The following is a 21,345-nucleotide window of genomic DNA, read 5'->3' on the forward strand; positions in this document are numbered from 1 at the left end:
TCTGTAGAATATGCCAGTTATGAAAGTGTCCTCTAAGGACAAGTAGGCATCTACTTTCTTTATAGAATAGGCTATCAGGCCTAGAACATAGCATAATACAAAAATATATTTATATACCGCAAATCCTTGTAGTTCTTTGTGGTTTACAGGATAAAAAAGGACTGAAAATCACAGTGAAAGACAAGCATCAAACTTCTAAAAATTCTACAAATAGGTTTTTAACAAAGAAGCAACACTGGTTATCAAATGAATAAAATCTTTATCCCAAGTAGCAGCCTTTTATATAAACAACCTTTAGCAGATGGAAAGACAAATTCAGCAAGAGTCCGCTGTGAGCGTTTAGAGTTTGCAAATAAAAAATGATCCACAACATAACTAGGTGCTAGACCATGTGACACCTTATAACATATATATCCAAATTTAAATATCACTCTTGCCTCAACTGGAAGCTAGTGAGCAAGGTGTCACATGGTCTGCCTTCTTCAGATTGAATATCAATCAGACAGCTGCTGTATTATGAATAATACGTAATCTGTGAAGATTTTTTTTTTATAACCCGCAAGCTGAATTAGATTACAATAATCCAAGATGCTCAAAACCAAATTGTGCCAATAATCTAACAGAAGAAGTATCGAGATGTGATCCAATTTCTTCTCAACTTCCACAACATTGTCCTGCACATGGGCATGTGCTTTGTCATGAATTTTCAACAATGGGATCTGGATAGTGCCATTATAATTCATACAGATGTTTGTTGTAGAAAATACTAGGATGGAGCATGGGCAGAGTGTGGGCTTGTTACTTAACTCTATGGAAGCCAATGATACATATTTTGTGTCTTTATTGCTGCACAGTTTAGATTAGTACTCTATTACTACGACTACTTATCATTTCTATAGAACTGCCCGAAAGAAACAGTGCTGTACATTACATTAACCATGTAAGAGACAATCCCTACTCGACAGAGCTTGACACAGAGTTTTTCCCCACCCCTGTGGGAACTCATTTTCCCATGCCATCCTCGCAAGCTCTTTTCCTATCCCTGCCTCATTCCTGCAAGCTCTGTCCTCATGTGCACAAGCCTCAAACACTTTAAAGTCATAAGTGCTCGAGGCTTCTGCGGTTAAGGCAGAGCTTACAGGAATGGGGCAGGGACAGGGACAAAACTCACGGGGACGGGATGGGGAAATTGAGTTCCTGCGGGGTAGGGACAGATTTGTCCTTGGGGTGCTGATGTCTGAGGATCTCAAAGGGACGAAACAATGCAACAAGGCGGTGGCTATGGCCAGAAGGATGCTAGGCTACATAGAGAGGGATATAACCAGCAGAAGAAAGAAGGCGTTGATGCCCCATTTGGAGCATCGTATTCATTTTCAGAGGACGTTTCTTGATAAAGATGTAAAAAGATTTGAAGTGGTTCAGAGAAAAGCTACAAAAATGGTATGGGGTTTGTGCCACAAGAAGTATAAAGAGAGACTTCATGACCTAAAGATGTATACTCTGAAGGAAAGGAGAGATAGGGGTGATATGATACAGACATTCAAATATTTAAGAAAGAAAGAAAGAAAGCTTTTCCAGAGGAGGGAAAATGGTAGATTTAGATGTAGATTATAGGGGATTGACTCAGGAATAACGCCAAGAAGTACTTTTTTCACTGAAAAAGTAGTAGATGCCTAGAATGCCCTCCCACGGGAGGTGGTGGAGATGAAAATAATTTCACAATTTTCTTGCAATTTAACAACATTGGGTCAACAGCAAATTTAATATCCCATAGTTATTCCCATCTCTAGATTATTGATAAATATATTATAAAACAGCGGTCCCAGCACAGACCCCTGGGGAACCCCACTATTTACCCTTCTCCATTGAGAATATTGACCATTTAAACCTACTCTCTGTTTTCAGTCTTTCAACCAGTTCTTAATCCATAATAGGGCATTACCTCCTATCGCATGACTTTCTAATTTTCTTAGAAGTTTGTATTTTTAAACCCCTCCCGACCTCCCTGTGGGCATCTTGAATCCCCACTCGCCTCCCTCCCACCCCATGATGTACCAAGTCCCTTTCCCTCAAATAAATTCTCCTCCTCCCCCAATGTCTAGGTAGGCTTCCTACGCTACTGAGGTGCATCCCAGGATGGAGATGTGGCGTGGTGGTTAGAGCTACAGTCTCAGCACCCTGAAGATGCAGGTTCAAACCCCACGCTGCTCCTTGTTATCCTAGGCAATCCATTTAATCCTCCACTGCCCCAGGTACACTAGATAGATTGTGAGCCCACCGGGACTGACGGGGAAAATGCTTGAAGTACCTGAATGTAAACTGCTTTGAGTGTGGTTGCAAAACTATAAAAAGGCAGTATACAAGTCCCAACCCTCTACTGGGTAGGGCCTAAGGCGCTTGAGCCAATCAGGGCCTTAGGGCTCTCCCAGTACATTCCAGGATGGAAGGGAAAGGCCCATCATTTTGAAGAGGCAAGTCTGGCTGCAGGAGGAACTGGACATCGGACATCCCTCCTGCTGTCTTCTTCTGTATATGGTACAGGGGTGAGTCAAAGGGCATGGAGGGGGGGTCTGTGTGGCCAAGGCAGAAGGGAATTGGCATCCCTTCTGCTAATGATCTTCGCGGGAGGGGAGTTGGGAGTGTGGGGGCGGGGTCGGGGTCTGGGTGTCTGCGATCTTCATGGTGGGTAGGGTCAGGAGTAGGGGGGGTGGGTAGTCGTGATCATTGTGGGAGGAGGGGAGGGAGTGTGAGGGAGTCTGGGTGGCTGAGGCAGGAGAGATTGGGCATTCCTCCTGCTGCTAATCTTTGCGGTGGTGGTGGGGGAGTGCCTGCATTTCTGAGGCAGGAGGAAATGGGCATCACTCCTGCCTCTTTTTTTGTTTGTTTGTTTAGGGACCATTTTTTAAAAAATGGGAACAGATATTGTGCATGTGTAACATGCACAGCATCTATGCCCATTTAAAAAAATGAAAAAATATCTTCCTGCCCCAAACAGCTGAACGGCTGAAGGCTGCTTCGGGGCTTCCTATGCCCTCAGCAGTTCGGACTTCCCCTACCACCTCTGTGCATGTTTCAAAGTTGCTCTTCCAATGACTGATATGATAGGATTACGGCAGACCTCCACAAGACTCATTTGCACGCAAAATCAATTGAACGTCAATCGCCGTTTTCAAATTGGACAATTTGTTGGCCCCACAGCGACCCACAGGATTTTAACGATGATTTTACTGCATCTGGACCAGAGTCTATTGAAGCCCAAGAGAGAGCAGGGAGGTGGGGGTGGTGGAAGGGAGGAGGAGTCCCATAAGCTGAGACTCCAGGAGCCCATGGGCATCAGTGAGCCATTGGGCTGGGAGCCCTTGGCAGACTTGCTATGGGATGCTTCCACCTATTAGAAGCAGCATGAATAATGCTGTATTGGTGAGTCATTGTGTAATGAACTGTGCACCATAAGGGAAAGGGGAGGCAATTGGGTGGTTAACAAGCCATGTGGATGCTGGCCTTTCTCTTTCCCCTCAATTAACTGCAGGAGAGACAGCAGTGAATCCTGGGGAAAAAAAAGCAAAGAAGACTTTATTCAACAACTGTGCTGTATATGTTTATTTTCTTTTTGACTTGCTTGTTGTGATACTATGAAATAAGCTGCAGCTGAGAGAAGCAGAAAGAGTGAATCCTGCCAATAGCTAAAGGGGTGGGACAAATGAGCTCCAAGCCACGGGCTTGGAAAGAATTGATGTTAAAAGGAGAACACAGCTACAAACTTCCAGTTCTGGGAGTTTACTTGGAGCCTGCCTTGGGGACTGAAGCAGTCAACTCTGGACTTTTAGGGCCGAATTTTGTAACCGGCACCCAAGTCTCCGGCTGCCATGGGATTGGCCTTAGGGATCTGGCCAATCAGAATCTTAGGCCACTCCCAGTTCAAACTGGAATCACTGGGAAGGAGGCCTATGACTCCGGTTGGCCCAGGTGCATAAAGCCCCTACTATGGGAGAAGCCTTAGATACCTGGGCCAATTAGGGCCTTAGGACCCTCCCTGGTGCATCCCAGGATGCACCGGGAGAGGAAGGTCAGCCATTCTGAAGAGTCAGGCCTGCCTGCTGGAGGGAGTAGGCATCCCTCCGGTCTGCCTTCTTGTTAAAGGTACAGGAGTGGTCTGGGTGGGGTTTTTTTTGGGAGGTGGAGGTTCATGGGAGGTTCTGGCAGGAGGGAGTGGGCATCCCTCCTACTGGGGATGTTGCCAGGGGTGCCAGCAGGAGGGAGAGGGTATCACTTCTGCCGAGGATGTTGGGGGGGATGCCAGCAGGAGGGAGTGGGCATCCCTCCTGCCGGACGACTTGTGGTGGGGTTCCCTGCTGCGGCTGCTCAGCTGATTGTGGCAAGGGAATCCCCACACTCCCTCATCATCTGAGCGGCAGGGACTCCCCAAAGCTGTGATTCTGTAATCAGCGCCCTTGAAGGCAATCCGACTTGGGTGCTGGTTACAGAATTGTGGCTTTGGGGCATCCCTGCCCTGATCAGCTGCTGTGGTCTAGTGGCAAAGATAGGCAGCTGAAATGTAAGCCAGGGTTTTCCAGGCCTACATTTCAGCCGCCTATCTTGGTATGAATCGTGGCTGGGTATCTGCTCTAGCCCGCCTAATGCCACTTCCGGCATTGGCTACCCCTACATTAAGAACATAAGAATTGCCACTGCTGGGTCAGACCAGTGGTCCACCAGCGCCCTAACTGAGACTAGCCCTACCTGCGTACATTCCGGTTCAGCAGGAACTTGTCTAACTTTGTCTTGAATCCCTGGAGGGTGTTTTCCCCTATGACAGACTCCAGAAGAGCGTTCCAGTTTTCTACCACTCTCTGGGTGAAGAAGAACTTCCTTATGTTCATATGGAATCTATCCCCTTTCAATTTTAGAGAGTGTTCCACAGCCTAAAGTGGCTACCTAGCTGTGATTCCAGTGGCCATTTCAGCCGCCTTTCATTTAGGCATCGGTAGGCGCTTCAACCCTGCATTTCTGACTGCAATTTTCAATTACTTCAGCAGGGCGCCTACTGATGCCTAAGTTTAGGCACTGGTTATAGAATCTCCCCCTCAGAGCCCTAAATTAAGGCTTATGCTGTGATTATTGATTTATTTTGAAGGAAAGACTGTTTCAAGCAACAGAGACCTGGACCTCAAGGACCACCAGCAGTCTGACCAGTGAAGATCTGAGTTCAGATCGAACACCTGTGACAATTTACATACACATATTATAAACAATGTATGAAAATGACCACTCAGTCCACTCTCTACCAATGAACATGCCTACCCCTGGGTTATGTAAAATTACATACCTTCTTCAGAAATGCTAAGTTACCCAGTTTAGGTTGGAGAGATAGAGCCAATTCAGAATTCCTGACCACCTTATTCAGGTGCATTGTGAGATTTTCAGTATCAACAGATACAAACTAAATGACAAAATCCCACCCTGCTTTGCAATGTAAGCTCAAAACCAGGAATGACCAGGAATGTTCTTATGTTCTTATGTCTCCAGCTGTCTCAAACCTTGGAAATCATAGGAGCATTCTTGAACACCTGTTCAAGGTTGGGCTTTTCTATCCATACAGAGGGTTGACAAGCTCATTCACCTGTGTCAAACAATATCCGCCCTTAAGCGCACTTGTTCATGCCAGATCTCGCTCCTTCTAGGCCACATTTCATCAACAGTTTGTAACCCCATTCGCATGTCTTCACTTTAGAATCCCACAGTAGACCTTATCAACCCAGTAGTCCCAAGCCACAGGATCCCTATCTGCTTCAGTACAAGTGATCCCAGATTTCCGTCATTCTCTTCAATGGCGGATGGTACCATACGATTTTACTCAGGGTCTCCCCAAAAACCTCTAACCACAGATGCTTCGATGTTAGACTGGGGAGCTCATCTAGAAGGCCTCCACACTCAAGGAGTGTGGTCTCACCACAAACAGACCCGCCTTATCAATCTTCGAGAACAGTGGTTCCCAACCCTGTCCGGGAGGACCACCAGCCAGTCAGGTTTTCAGGATAGCCCTAATGAATATGCATGGTGCAGATTTGCATGCCTGTTACCTCCTTTATATGCAAATCTCTCATGCATATTCATTAGGGCTATCCCGGAAACCCAACTGGTCCTCCAAACAGGGTTGGGAACCACTAATCTAGCGCTACGAGTGATAGAGAACACTTTTAAAACATTTCAGAACTACCTCCTTCAACAGACAACCAGGTTGCCAGGTTCTGTATGAACAAACAAGGATTTTATACTAAGAAACCCAAAACGAAAGAATGCGGAAATAGTAGCTATTAAAGATTCTTTCAACATGGACTAGCTGAACAGATATATAAATGAGTAGACAAGCTACATTCAAAAAACACCCTAAAAGGTCAAAAGAACAATAAAAATATATGTTTTAATGTGAACAGAGAGTCCTAAGTTTTCACAACTCTCAAAGGGACATATCCTGCATGTAAGAGTTGTTAATTCTCATTAACCCATGTGGGTTATTTTCTGTGAAACATCCCAGGACTCCCCTTGTGCACAAATAGTGAAAAAAATCCTAATGAGTGAACAAGTCGATATTTTTTACGGTCTAGTTCATGAATTCGTATCCATCATATGCGTCTATAAGCTGCATCTATGATTTGCTTTCATGATATCCAGTTCAAAAATCATTGTGACAGTCCAAATGCTTTACAATGAACAATTGAACATCTTGTGCTTGATTGTCAATCCGCCATCCCAGTAGCATGCCAAATTCAAATGACTCAACAGAGCTCAATTTCGGAGGTCTCTCCTCCTTCCTCAGGAGCGTGAGCACTACTTTCTGCTAGCAATAACCTCTAAATTGAAAGGAGGCACAAGATCTCATCTTCTTTGTATGAAGGCAATTGAGATTTGGAATTGAGCCACTGCTTGTGGAATACTTCTCAGGGCAGTTATTTTGCAGGGAAACAATATGTTAGAAGACAAGTTGATCAGACTTCTTCAGCTTCATGAATGGTCTCTCAGCCCAACAGTTTTGCATCTGATTTTCTCTCGATGGGGAATGCCGGACATAGATCTCCTCGCTTCCCCTCACAAACACAAACTCCCACAATTCTGTTCCAGACTCTTTGTCCCCAGATGGATTGTGTCAGACGTGGCTCCCTAGTCATTAGTAGCGATATAGAAGCATCCAATAGACATAAACTTAAATGTCTTTCTACTTCATTTGGAGGGACAAGTTCCTCTAAGTATTTCCTCCAATCCTTCTCATAGGAAAAACTGCCCAAATTTTGCCAAAATAAGGGCACCATGATTCTCACAGTGCTCCTTTGGCTACGCCAGATTTGTTTTCCACTCCTCCTAGAGCTTTCAATCAGGAAACTATGGAAACTAACTGTTTCCAACTTTGGTAACTCAGAACAAAGGGTCCCTACTTCATCCCAACCCCTGCTCATTAGCACTAAAAACAAGTAAATGTTTTCTGGCTCTCAGCTGCGGTATCTGCTGTCATTGCATTGTCTAGAAAACCTTCCATTCAGCACTGTTATCACTTCAAGTGGACACGCTTCTCTTCCTGGTGTGCACTACATTCTCTGGAACCTGTCTCATTTCCATTTCTGCATATCCTTAGCTACCTTCTCTACCTCTCAATTCTGATCTAAAAACCAGTTTAGTTAGAGTTCATCTTAGTGCTACCAGTGCATTTCATTCTTGCTTTCTGCATGTTCCTTAGCTCATTTTCACTCTGCATTAATTGAGGATGTCTGCAAAGTGGCTGCTTAGTCCTCAGTCCATATGTTTATCTCTCACTACTGTTTAGAGCTTAACTTCAGGAGACACAGTTGGTTTGGGTCAAGCTAAGCTGTAGCTCATTGACACTGGTTGGTTTTATCTCTTTGTAAATTTCTATTATCTAACCCAGTGTCTCTCAAATTTTTCTAGCTCCAGCACACTAAATGGAGCAAATGTTTTTTCATGGCACATTAAAACTGAAATTTGAGAGTTATTTATTTAAAGATTTTTACACTATGTAAGGGTAATTGTAACAACGGTGAAACTAAAGTAGATAGAATAGAATTGCTAATCAATGTGATGCATGAGCTTGTTTTTGAGTGCAAATGAACTCAAAATGTGGCTTGATAGTCAACAAAGAAAACACACATTTTATCATCCACCATCTGCAGTCGTTCTCTTTTTTTAAAATTTAGGGCTCCTTTTACGAAGCCGCGTTAGCGGTTTTAGCACATGCAGCTTTTTAGCGCGCGCTAAACCTGCGCTACGCAGCTAGAACTAATGCCAGCTCAATGTTGGCGTTAGCGTCTAGCGCGTCCGGCAGTTTAGCGCGCGCTATTACGTGCGTTAAACTGCTAATGCGGCTTCGTAAAAGGAGCCCTTAATTGCTGTCAGAGCTGAAAATCCAAGTTTGCAAAGATAAGAAGATCCAAATGCTTTGTTGTTCAAGCTAGGATAACTACTGCATAAAATTACTTGCTGCTAGTTTTCAAGGACCAATCACGTCAAAGATTGATGCTTGTCTGGGCGGTTGTAGCTTTACGCACACAGACGCTCATAACATTGACAAACTCTTGGGTACATGACGTATGTGTCATCTTTTCTAGTGTATAAGTGTGGAAGGAATTCTTAAAAATAAATTAATATTCTGGAATCTCTCGTGGCACGTCCGGAATTTCTTCAGGGCACACCACTGTGCCACGGCTCACAGTTTGAGAGACACTGGTCTAACCGCTCCTGCCAATTCTCCCTCTTTGTACATCTCCACTTGCTACCTCCTTTGTAAATTCCATTGTTAACTGCTTTGCTAAGTTATGTTATAGTTCACTGACTTTAGTCAGTCTTACCTCTTCTGTAAACCACATAGAACCAAAAGGCTTTTGCGATATAGAAATAAAAATTTATGTTATGTCATGGAATCTATTCTATGCTTAAAATCAACTTTCTCTTCAACCCTGATGGATTTTGCCTGCCTCCTGTATATTCAATATTTAACCTCTTCCAGAGACATAGTCCTGGCAGCTTGGGAGTCCCATATGTGATAATATTATGCCTGCTTGCCCTCAAAGAAAGCATAGATACTTACCTGTAGCAGGTGTCCTCCAAGGACAGCAGACATATATTCCCACAACCCACCTACCTGCCCTTCTTAGCTTTGTTACTGAACTGATGGTCCCATAAGCCAATGTTGGGAGGGAAGGCATCAGCATATACACAGTATGGGCACTGCCTAAAGATTTAGAGTGACAGTGCACTTGGCAGCATCTGTACCAGGCTCTGTGGATGATGTTGCATCATCCAAATGAGAATATGCCTGCTGTCCTTGGAGAACACCTGCTACAGGTAAGTATCTTTGTTTTATTTGACCTGTTACATTGATATTCTATAAAGAAAATTAGGCACATACTTTTCTTTATAGAATAGTCTCCAATAGGTCATTCTTGATGTCTAAACATGGGTTCACTATTATAAAATTACCCTCTTTAAATCCAATATTAACATTTATATAAAAATGTTATTGAAATACCTAGTGAAAGGTTTTTATGGTGGTTTTTATTACACAGGTTCTTTAAGGAAATTAGGTCAACCCCAGAAGAAAGGAGGCAGAGTAAGGTTATGACAGAGATACTGATTTTTTTTTTTTTTGTAAAGGTTATAATGCATGACTAGCAAACCTTATTCCAAACAAAACAAGAGGCCATGATATAACAGTCACTACTTAATTCTATAAAGAGCACCAAAAATTGCACACACAGTTCTGGTTATGTACTCAAACTGCACACACAATTTAATTGAATAACAAGCTAGTCAGCGGAGATAATCTAGGCAGCTGACCCGTACAATTCTTTCTCCACAACAACTGATTCCTAGAGCTGTTAATCACTAGCTTTTAGCTCTGTCAAGTTCACTCAATTTGTACCATCTTTTAATCATTGTAAACCACATAGAACTTCATGGTCCTGCGGTATATAAACTGTTATTATTATTATTAATTGTATTTTTACAAGTAATTATTGGTGTTAATTAGAAACAATTAAGGATTATGTGCGACTCAAAAAAGGGGGTGCGGAAATGGGTGAGTCATAGGCAGATCAGGACATTCCTTTCAGTTACATATATAAGTCCCAGTAAGATGGTTATTTCTTCAATAGTACTCTAACTTGGAATCGCATATAGCTCATAAATACCTCATATTCTAAGTGCTGTAATATATGATTCAATCACTCTTAATAGCTATATATTTCATAACTTTACTGAATCTTCAGACCTCAGAAACACCACTCATCGCTCAAATGTTTATCATAGCGATAAGCTTAACGTGTTGTCTCCTTACTGGCCCACTTTTTTTTATCCTAATCGGATTTCAATGTTTAAAATGCAGTTTTTAAAGTGCAATAGTTTCAAAGTGCTTAAAAAGTGCCTTAAAATGGTACTAGTGAAATGCTTTTACATACGTAGTAAAGGCTTATGACTTATCTCAGTTTTTATGATCGGGGAAACTCGAATCCGACATGTTTCACGTATTCAACGCTTTATCAAGGATCATTTCCCACAATCACCCAACCATTCATTTACAGTGTGTCATGTTAAGCTTATCGCTATGATAAACATTTGAGCCATGAGTGGTGTTTCTATTCTGAAGAGTGGTTGAATCATATATTACAACACTTGGAATAAGAGGTAATTATACATGCAGGCATTTGCACCATGTTTTCCTAAATTTAGTTGTGGGTCTAGGGCCTAACTTTGGCCCTCTTTTACTATGTGGTGGGAAAGGTTTCTATCGTGTCCCAGGGCACTAATTGCTCCGGATGCTGCTCTGACGCTCATAGGAAACCTCTACTATGGCTTAGTATAATGGGGGGGGGGGGGGGGGGATATTGCAGCTTACAGAATAGAGCTTTTTCTAGTACTGATTTTTTGGGCATCATATATAGAATTTAGCCCTCAAACTGGGTAAACTAGTTGCATAAAGAAGTTTTTCTTCTTAGAAAGGGTAGTGAGGTAAATACTCAAAGCGATTTAAATGCCCAGAAATAGTTTCTGGCTGTTTAAATTGTTTATCCAGGGCTAACATGCTTTTTAAGTGGCACTTAACTAGACAATTGAAGAACTAAGGCCAGTACTGGGCAGATTTGCATGGTCTGTGTCTATAAGGCATTTTGGTGGAGGATGGGCTGGGGAGGGCTTCAATGGCTGAGAGGGTGTAGATGGGCTGGAGTGAGCTTTGACGGAGACTTCAGTAGTTGGAACCTAAGAACAGAACCAGGCAGAGCTTTGGATTCTTGCCCAGAAATAGCTAGGAAGAAGAAGACTAAAAAAACCACAACAAATTTTTAGATTGAATCAGGTTGGACAGACTAGATGGACCACTCATATGTTATGTTAATGTCATTGAGAGCTATTTTGTGGGCATTCCTGAGGTGGAGTTGGCACTTAACCTCTCTTTTAATAAGGTGTGCTAACCGATTAGTGCACGCTAATTGCTAACGCCTCCATAGACTAACATGCACGCGTTAGTGTTTAGTGCGCGCTAATTGATTAGCGCACCTTAGTAAAAGAGGGCCTTGGTTGTTTAAGTATTGATATTTAGTACTTAAGCAGCTAGGTCAACCGCATAAATAGGACTGTGTTTACTTGATTGTTTATTTTGATGTATTTTTTTAAACTCTTTTTTTACTCTTTCTTTTCTATAAATTTTTGTAGTACTTTTCAACTCTGATAACATTATTTGTTGGGAATTACTTTAATAGGTTTTCCTCCAAACTTAAACTTTATGTGGTTCACCATTATTAAGTTTCACTTTGCTGATTTCAAGTTTACCTAATTTATTGTATTTATACTTGGTCATTTTACTTTGGTTATGCTGTTAACAAAATTATGTTGATCTATACTTGCTGTACACTGCCTTGAGTGAATCTCTTCATAAAGGCAATTAATAAATCACAAATAAATAAATAACTGGCTATGTTTCCATTGTCTACATATATTTGTAAATTCAATGCTAAAGCCCAGACATGGCCTGGCTTTGAATTTTTGGGGATAATGCCTGTAGTGGTCAGGGAAACACTGAGTACCACCAACTGAATATCTACCCCAGAATATTTATGGCTAATGGTAGGAGATGTGGTCAAAACAGTAACAGCAGTCAAAAAAAGCAAGAAATAAGCACAGAGGTTCCTAATACATGAGAACGTAGGGGCAAAGCCTGATATTGTGTATGCTCTAATTTGTATGAAGTCCAGAGGTGGACTGGGGTGGGGGAAATACATTCCCTCCCTCTCTTTCCCCCTCGCCCCCACTATAGCAAAAATAATACCTTTCATTCCTGGCAGGGATGCTGCAGCCCTGCCTGCTAAACCTCATCCTTGCGCTGCTACAATGCTGGGACTTCTCAAGCGTGCTTAGTTTTGCGCGAACTAGCATGTGCAAGGAGCTCTGGTGTCGGTGGCTGAAGGCATGCTGCCAACTTCTTCTGTACTGCAGCAACACTAGGAAGAGGGGAGCGGCTCGGCGGTGAATTTCTTTGGCTAGCTGGGCTTTGACATCCCTGCCAGTCATTTAATGGGAACCGCACATTAGGAGGGGGCCTGAGTGAGGGGGGAGGGCGGGACCCCAAGACCTCCCTGTGGCTACTCCACTGCAGACAGTGTAGCATGAGATAGGGGAAGATTGCCCTTATTTCTGTGAAATTCCAGGAAGTCCTGAATTGGTCAGGAAATGATTTACTGAAATAATCTTGCCTTGAATTCTATAATGGTTCACATAGCAGTGCTGATTTGTTAGTTCAGCGGTAGAATACCTAGCGTAGAGCTCAAAAGTTACAAACTCAACACAAGGATCCTGGTTGGAAAAACAAATTACATGAAAATGGGTTTCCTAGTGGTAGAATCCTTCCTGAGTTTCAGCCCTGAATGGAAGAAAGCAACAGTAAAATCAGGAAAACTGTTTCCCTCCTGTGTAGGATATATCATAGTATATGGGTTAAACTATAAATAGATCTCTTACATATTCTGCTTGTTTAGACTAAGATTGCCAATTGGATCCGGACTCTCAGGACAGGATTGATTCAGTCCTGGATTTGCCCAATTGCATGCAGTGACTTGTAGCTCTGGCTTCTCCATTGCATTCCCTAAGAAAAGCAAGACAAGAAGTCCCAGTATTCACTGGGCTAAATCCAGGACTAGATCAACCCTGTCCTGAGAATCTGGATCCAGTTGGCCATCTTAGTTTAGACCAAAACTAAAACGTACTGAGCTTTAGCTAGTTAGCTGCTTGATTGCCTAAGCTTTCTCCCCACATATACAGAATGGAATCCAAGTGTAAGAAAAATCAGGTCTTAGGTTTTTCTGGTTAAAACCAGAGTTCCTTCATGAGATCAGATAGAGTCTGAGCATGCAGAAGATGTGATTCATTCAGATTGTGATGTTTAGCTCTTTTTCTTTTCATCATGTGTATTTCTATGGCCAAATAGTTAAAAAAACCAACCCACAACAACCCTATATAGTGTTTTGCCAGTCTGTGAATCAGGTTTTCACACAGCTTGTAAGGTTAAGGAGAAATGATCGACAGTATCTTGCTGTTGTCCTTCATTTGTCAAAGAAGCTGATGGGGAATCATTCAATTAAAAGGAAGGTGACGGAATATATACAATAACAATTTGAGTTTAAGAGAATTAAAGCACCAGATCAGAGGCAATTGGAAAGGCTGTTTTATGAAATTCAATTTTTTTTTTCATTTCCACTGATTTCCTAGGTGAAATAAGGTGGCTGTCTGGTTAGCATACTGATGGTAATGAGAAGAGGCCACACATACTCAAATGACATGTATAGCTGTAATAAAGGATGAGAGTGACTATGGGGAGTGCATTAAATTCAGTAATAATTTATTATTTAGAGACCTCTACCCATTTACTCATTTTTGTTTTCTGGGAGAATCAGCTCATCCTCTGAGGTATGTCATTTTGAGAACAAAATAAAAATGCATCTCATCTAGCTGCTCTACTGTTATACACTTGGTCCCTAGCAGAATCTCACAAACTGCTTGCAGGCTTCTGTCCTGGCTACCTCTTGTGCAATTTCAGTAAACACGCTGGAAAGGAAAAATGGTTGACAGGGCCGCTGCCTGTCCTGTAGGAATGCAGTGTTCCCGAACACCAATTATTTCCAATCACAATTAACCTGATTAGAATAATGGACAGGAAGTGTCCCTCTGTAGCTAATGTGGTTTGGCATCAGCTGACTGAAGTCCTTTGATAATTTCTGCACAGATGGCAGGGCTGAAAGCAGCACTTTTTTAATTATTATTTTCATGGTCTCTTGGTAGGCTAAAACCTCGACACCGACAACAGACCTCCCCATTAAGACGGAAGGCGCCAACGTCAACATCACAGCTGCCATTTACGATGAGATCCAGCAGGAGATGAAAAGGGCCAAGGTATCTCAAGCCCTGTTTGCCAAAGTGGCTGCCAACAAAAGTCAGGTGAGTGGTTTCAAAAAAGTATTTCTAAGTCCACATTTGGACCCTTCGCCTAACCACCAATAAATTACACACCAATTCCTGTTAAAATTATCTCCAGGAAGTGTCATGTTAGGCATGGATTGTGCAGGTCTTTCCTTTGAATATAAGATGAGAAAAACTGATTCATAATTCTTTTTTTCTTTAAACCATTTTAAGTAAAAAATTACAACTTATAATATACATTCCTACCCCTATGCTTTCATGGAGTTCCTTGTTAAATTTTCTGGCAGCACAACACTGGGGATGATTGAACAGGGGCAGGGCCGGACAGCCGTATTTCAAAAAGATATAGCAGAATTAGAAAAGGTTCAAAGAAGGGCAACCAAAATGATTGAAGGGTTGGAACTTTATTCATATCAGGAAAGGATTAAGTGGTTAGGGCTCTTTGACTTGGAAATGAGATAGCTGAGGGGCACTATGCTATGATAGAGGCCTACGAAATCCTAAGTGCTGTAGAAAGGATAAATGTGAATCAATATTTTTATTCTTTCAAAGGGACACTTGGGGCTCCTTTTACTAAGCTTCGATAGCGTTTTTAGTGTGCGCTAAACCCACACTATGTGGCTAGAACTTGCGCCAGCTCAATGCTGGCATTAGCGTCTAGCGCATGTGGCAATTCTGTGCGCGCTAAAACCGCTATCGCAGCTTAGTAAAAGGAGCCCTCAATGAAGTTACATGGTAATTCATTTAAAATGAATAAGAGGAAATATTTTTTCACTCAACCAATAGTTAAGCCCTGCAACATGCTACCAGAGGATGCTGTAACAGCAGTTAGCATATCTGGGTTTTTAAAAAAGTTTAGACAAGTTCCTGTAGGAAAAATACATAGTCTGCTATTGAGAGAGAAATGGGAAAATCTACTGTTGTCTCTGGGATTGATAGCATGGAATCCTGCTACTGTCTGAGATTCTGCCAGGTACTTGAGACTTGGATTGGCCACTTCTGGAAACAGGAGACTGGATAATTAGGCACAGTATTACAGAATTTGGGGGCTGTTCGCCCAAGTTAAGCACCAGAATTTACACTAGGTTTCAGTTGATATATCGTAAGTTCTCATGCCCAAAATTGGGTGCCCTTTATAGAATAGTACCAAGCACAAATTTTTCCTGGCACCAACTTGGCGCCATGTACTTAATCTGTCTCTTGGAGGGTCAGTTGGAATGGGGAAACAGCCTACCACTAGTCATGAGAAAAAGGATCAAGGAAGAAACTTCAGGAAACAGGATCAGGGAAGGAAAATATGTCTCTTGGGATCTGTGAAGGAAAATAAATTTACTGATAAGCTCCCATAGGCACAGGAACAGGAACGAAAAACCTTTTTAGGGACTTCCAAATAGTTGAGAGCTGTAAAGATATTAAAAGAGTGCTTATGTTGTGAAGATAGTTTGCTCCTGTTATGCATAAAGATTTAACTTTTGAGTAATTCTGGCCTAGACTGATTTAGTGTGTGTCAGAGACATATTAAATAAATGGATTACTAGTGCCAATGGCTTCCCTGTGCAAAATGGATCCAGCCCTAACCATCAAGCCTTATATATTTTACTAAAAGTAGCCTCCCAGTCTCTCCGGTTAAATAAAATAATTACAGCATAGGGATGATCTGTTTGAAATGAATCTAATCTGTTGGAAGTAGTGTGCCCTTTTCTTAGAGAATGACTCAGGGCCAAATTTTTTGCCCTCCCCGCGGGAACTCATTTTCTTGTCCCTTCCCCCCCCCCCCGAGTTCTTTTCCTGTCCCTGCCCCATTCCTCATCTGAACAAGCCTCAAACACTTTAAAATCATAAGTGTTTGAGGTTTGTGCAGTTAAGGCAGAACTTACAGGAATAGGGCAGGGACAGCGACAAAACCCACAGGTACGGGATGGGGAAATTGAGTTCCTGTGGGGACGGAGACAAATTTGTTCCTGTATCATTCTCTACTATGTACACATAGAGCTCCCTTTTTACACATAGGCATAAATTCTATATATGGATCCTAAAAAAAATGGCGCCAGAAAAGCACTATTCTTAAGGTGAGGCCATTTGAACCAATAAAAATGTGGCGCAAATGCCCACACCTAAATTTAGGCAAGGAAGCCATTATTTTATAACTATGCACATAACCAAAAGGAACACCCCTTACACACATACTTGTAATAGATTCTAATTAGCATCAATAATTGTTTGTTAAAATGCCATAGCATAGGTCTTCTGGACCATCAGCAACTCTTACTATCCCTTGTACTCCCGTTTGAATTCTCTGATCCATAAATGACCACCACTTAGTTCTGCCTAATCCCAAACTGGCACAATATGCTTTTTAATTTTGCTGCCCCTTTCTTTTGAAATTCTCGTCCTCTTCTTATTCGAGGTGAATTATCTTTCAAAAATGTTAAAGTTGCTCTAAAACCTTGACTTTACAACTCTGCGTATAAAATCAATCTGGCTGCGACTTAAGCTTGTCTAGTCTAACCGCAACTGTATTTCCTGTTTTTTTCCTCTACCCCACCTTCCCTATCTCTCATTGACTATTTCCTATCCTCTCTGGTCTGCCCTATTATTATTATTATTGTAGTTCCTTTCTATTGAATGCTGTTTTTTTAGAACATAAACCACTGAGATCTATGCGATATAGCAAATTTTTAATGAACCATAAACTATTGGCACTTATTAGCTCTTATTCAATTAAATTGTGCATACAAAATCAGGTATGCACTCAAATTTGTGCGTGCAGTTTTCAGTGCTTTTTTTATAGAATTAGGGGAATAGTATGTACTCTTCCCCTTAGGATACATGCACAAATTATCCCACATGCATGAACCATTGTGCTTGTGTACCCTATCAGAAAAGAATGTACACTATCTGGAAAGAGGGTACACTATTAACAAATTCATTAGAAATGAAAAAAAAAAATTTCCATTTGAAAAGAGCACCACAAAAGTTTAAGGGCTCCTTTTATGAAGCTGCGTTAGCGGTTTAATGTGCGTAATAGCGCACGCTAATTTGCCGGCCGCGCTAGCTGCAACCGCCTCCTCTTGAGCAGGTGGTAGTTTTTCAGCTAGCACGGGGGTTAACACGCACTAAAAAGGTGCGTTTGATAAACCCGCTAATGTGGCTTCGTAAAAGGAGCCCTAAGCTCTTGTAAATGAAGGAAGTTGAAAGCTGCAAAAAGATCTAATGAGACCAAGAGGACAAAACTGATCTAATATCCATTCTAATCTCATTTGACCAGTGGCATGCAGTGAGGGCTTTCAGGGGATTCAGTAAATCCTAAGCTCTACAGCCCTACATTTTTTTTTGTTTACTTTTTACTTGATAAAGTTTGATCTGTTGAGTAGGCAGACTGCTCATCCAGTCAAACTGCATCAAACAAAAAGTAAATCCCCTGAAAAAAAAGCAGGCTCTTGAACTGGGGATTCTCTGAACCTTGAAGGCCCTGACAGTATTGATCTGAATTTGATTGGCTGAGCATCATCTTCCTGTTGCCTGCTCAACCAATCAAATTCAGAGCAGTGCCCACAGGGCCTTCAGGGGATGAGGCGAATCCCTTGAAGGCCCTGACCACATGCCACTGTATTTAACATAGCAGTGAGAAGAGATCCCATGCTGCCCAACAGAAGCCAGCCAGCTTATAGTGATGTGCAAGGAATTCATTAATAAAGGAGAAAAAACTAAGAAAATGGATTTGGGTGGGGTTTTTTTGCAGTACTTTGGACAGAAAAGGCAAATTAGAGATGAGGCACCAATTATGAAGGTCAGAGAGATATAGATTCAGCTTCTTCAGTAAAGGAGCTACAACTGCATGTTTCCAGGGGAGATAACAACTGCATGAAAGAGGGGAAGATAGCTAGGAAACAATGAGGGAGTCAATTTGATTAATGAGGCAGGTCAGGGGTCCAGAGATAAGAGGAGAGACATACTGAAAAGAATGCATTCCACCATAGGCAAAGAGAGCAGGTGGGTTTCAACCCACTAAAAGGAGAGGAGGGAAGATGAAGAAGATATAAAGATAGTGTTTGGGGGTATGGAGGGTCAGCCACAGTACAATGAAATGGGGAAGGGGGGAATGAGCATGAGGAGGTGGAACCAGGGCAAAGTTTAAAAATCTTGGCAAGAAACTTAGCAAATAGTTCAGAAATAAGGGACTACAGATAGATTCAGGGAAGGAAGAGGTTGAGGGTAAAGGCCCTTTATAATAGTTCGACCCCCTAGCTATAATACTGTAGACAATCTCTGGTGAGGGATCTCTTGTCATTTTGCATCTGCCACTGGAAGAGGCAGGAACAACTAGTGATCATTCCTACCCTGGAAGCCTAGACCAACCAGAGATTATAAGTAGGCGATGGGCCTATGGAAAGGTGAGGATCTTCAGGAATGTTCTTTTCAGGGGGGTCTCTGTGGCTCTTTGAGGGGGATCTTTTGTAGTAGAGGTTCTTCATGGGGAGGGGAAGAATCAGTTATGACCCCTTTAATATATGGTGACCTAGAGTATCAGGTAAGTATCCAAAAACCAAGAGCAAAAAAGGAGACAGACCCCTATGCACATTATACGGCAAAAGGAACAAGATTAGGGGCAGCTCCATACCTTCCAGTGGTGTCAATGATGAACACCAGAGGGTTTGATAATGAAATATATTTATATATTTATGAAAATTATACAAATTTTTCTCCAAGAAGGCTAAAATGAAGAACTGTGTTTTGGCCCACACATGCTTCAGGTGTCAAAAGTCTAAGATGTTGTAGTGCCTAGTCATACATATACAGTACAATAGATCCCATGGAGAAATTAAATGTGCTGAGTGCCAGAACACAGGTGCTGCCAAATTCACATCTCATCATTATGTTTTTAGTGACTTAAACTAATGTGTATTTTAGTAATATACACTAGTGGCCAAAATTGTGGAAATACCTAGCATTTTAAGCATTACGTTTGATATAAAAAAACATGACTATAACATCATAATTGTATTTAATGCATATTTTTTCAACTAATAACAGAAACTCTCTAATCACTTAACAAGGCCAGCATTATATTTGGCACATTTCACAAAAATAATGCTGCTCTTAAGCTACCCATTCTAATAATGATAATTTGTCCAGTTATCTGCTGACTTCATCAGTCTCACTAGTAGTGTGTTTGATATCCCCTACCCTCGATTACTGCCTCATATTTTCTTGGCATGCTGTCCACAAGTCTTTGGAGATCAATAGGTGTTATTATGTGGCTTCAGGAGTTGATTATCATGTTTGTTGGACAGTCGCTTTGCTGCTACTGCTCTCTTTAATCTGGCCCAGAGGTTCTCATTGGGTTTGAGATCTGGACTGTTTCCTGGCCAGTTCTGAAACTCAACCTTGTTCTCTCTGAACCAGATGAGGCATTTCTTGGCTATGTGGCAAGGGGTGCCATCCTTTTGGAAAATGAATGGTCAACTGGCACCAAAGATAGCTCTGGCTAAGGTCAGAGCCATGGGCTGTAGGACCTCCTTTATATATTTGTCAGCATTTATCACTCCAGCAAGCACCTGCAATCAACCCACAACATCTCTGGACATGCAGTCCATCACACTCAGAGGATACTTCATGGTAGCAGCAGTTCACTCTGGCAAACAGTCCTCACCCGATTACCGATGAGCATAACGGACACCGTCACTGTCAAATATGGAGATTTGGGTGTCATCACACCACAAACACCTTCTTCTACTGTTCTGTGGTCTATGTGGCATGCTGTTTAGCCCAGTTCAAACATTTCCAATGCTGAACTGTGATGAAGAAGGGCTTTTTCATGGGAATTCATGCTTGCATGCCTGATTTCACCAATCTCCAGCAAACTGTATGGCTTGACACAAACACCCCTGTTTTGGCCAGTGACTTATTGATGTCAGCGGCAGTTAATTTCTGATTTTGTAGAGCCATTCTCAATATCCTTCTATCAGTATGAGGTGTTGTAACTTTTTTTCCGGCCCCTTCCAGCCTTGTTTTTGATGCTTCTAGTCTCTTCAAAGCGATTGCAGAGTTTCAGTATCCCGGCCATTGACAAACCTTGACCAAATTTGGCCGCAATCTCTTGGTAACTGTAGCTTTCTTTTCTTAAGGTTATGGCTGTTGCTCTCTTTTTAGGCGACCAGTCAAGTCTCTTCTGCAAAATTTAGCATACAGCTGTAATTTTTGTGTATTTAGACAATTAATATTCATTTAATTCCATTAAAACGCAATTATAAAAAATAGCAATTACAATTTTGTCATATTGTACAATGAGCCACAAGCTGTGACAACATCTAAGCATCAAAATAGAACACATAAATAACCTACTGTACTATATCAAGTTTCAAGTTTATTAGGTTTTTTATATACCGCCTATTAAGGTTATCTAAGCTGTTTTTACAATCAGGTACTCAAGCATTTTTCCTTATCTGTCCCGGTGGGCTCACAGTCTATCTAACGTACCTGGGGCTATGGAGGACTGAGTGACTTGCCCAGGGTCACAAGGAGCAGCGCGGGGTTTGAACCCACAACCCCAGGGTGCTGAGGCTGTAGCTTCAACCACTGCGCCACACACTCCTCATATGCACTCAAAATCTAAGCAATACATATCAAAAGAAGTACAACCTTTTTTATGTCAAATCACTAAAAGTCTTTCCTAACTACAAAATAAACAAAATTACTACACAAATATTACCAGTAGCAATCAAAGAATGTTTACAAATATCATATGTTGCAGGATTAAATAAATAACTGGTGTAACAGTTGAATATAGTTCTGCGATCTCATAAAACTTGAAGTGTTTCTACAATTTTGGCCAATAGTGTAAGGCGTGATATTGCCATTTAACATGCATTA

General features: G+C 41.8%; 1 protein-coding gene across 4 annotated transcripts in view; it reads left to right on the forward strand.

Moving 5' to 3' along the window:
• Window positions 1-21,345, forward strand: part of SATB2 (SATB homeobox 2) — a 436,014-nt gene that overhangs the window by 323,574 nt on the left and 91,095 nt on the right. For all 4 annotated transcript variants that reach the window (XM_033947177.1, XM_033947180.1, XM_033947179.1 and 1 more), the window contains one exon: window positions 14,335-14,490. In XM_033947177.1, the coding sequence (XP_033803068.1) occupies window positions 14,335-14,490 (156 nt within the window). The remainder of the gene's footprint in view (window positions 1-14,334; window positions 14,491-21,345) is intronic.

This window comes from Geotrypetes seraphini, chromosome 5 (assembly GCF_902459505.1).
Source record: "Geotrypetes seraphini chromosome 5, aGeoSer1.1, whole genome shotgun sequence".
Lineage (NCBI taxonomy): Eukaryota > Metazoa > Chordata > Amphibia > Gymnophiona > Dermophiidae > Geotrypetes > Geotrypetes seraphini.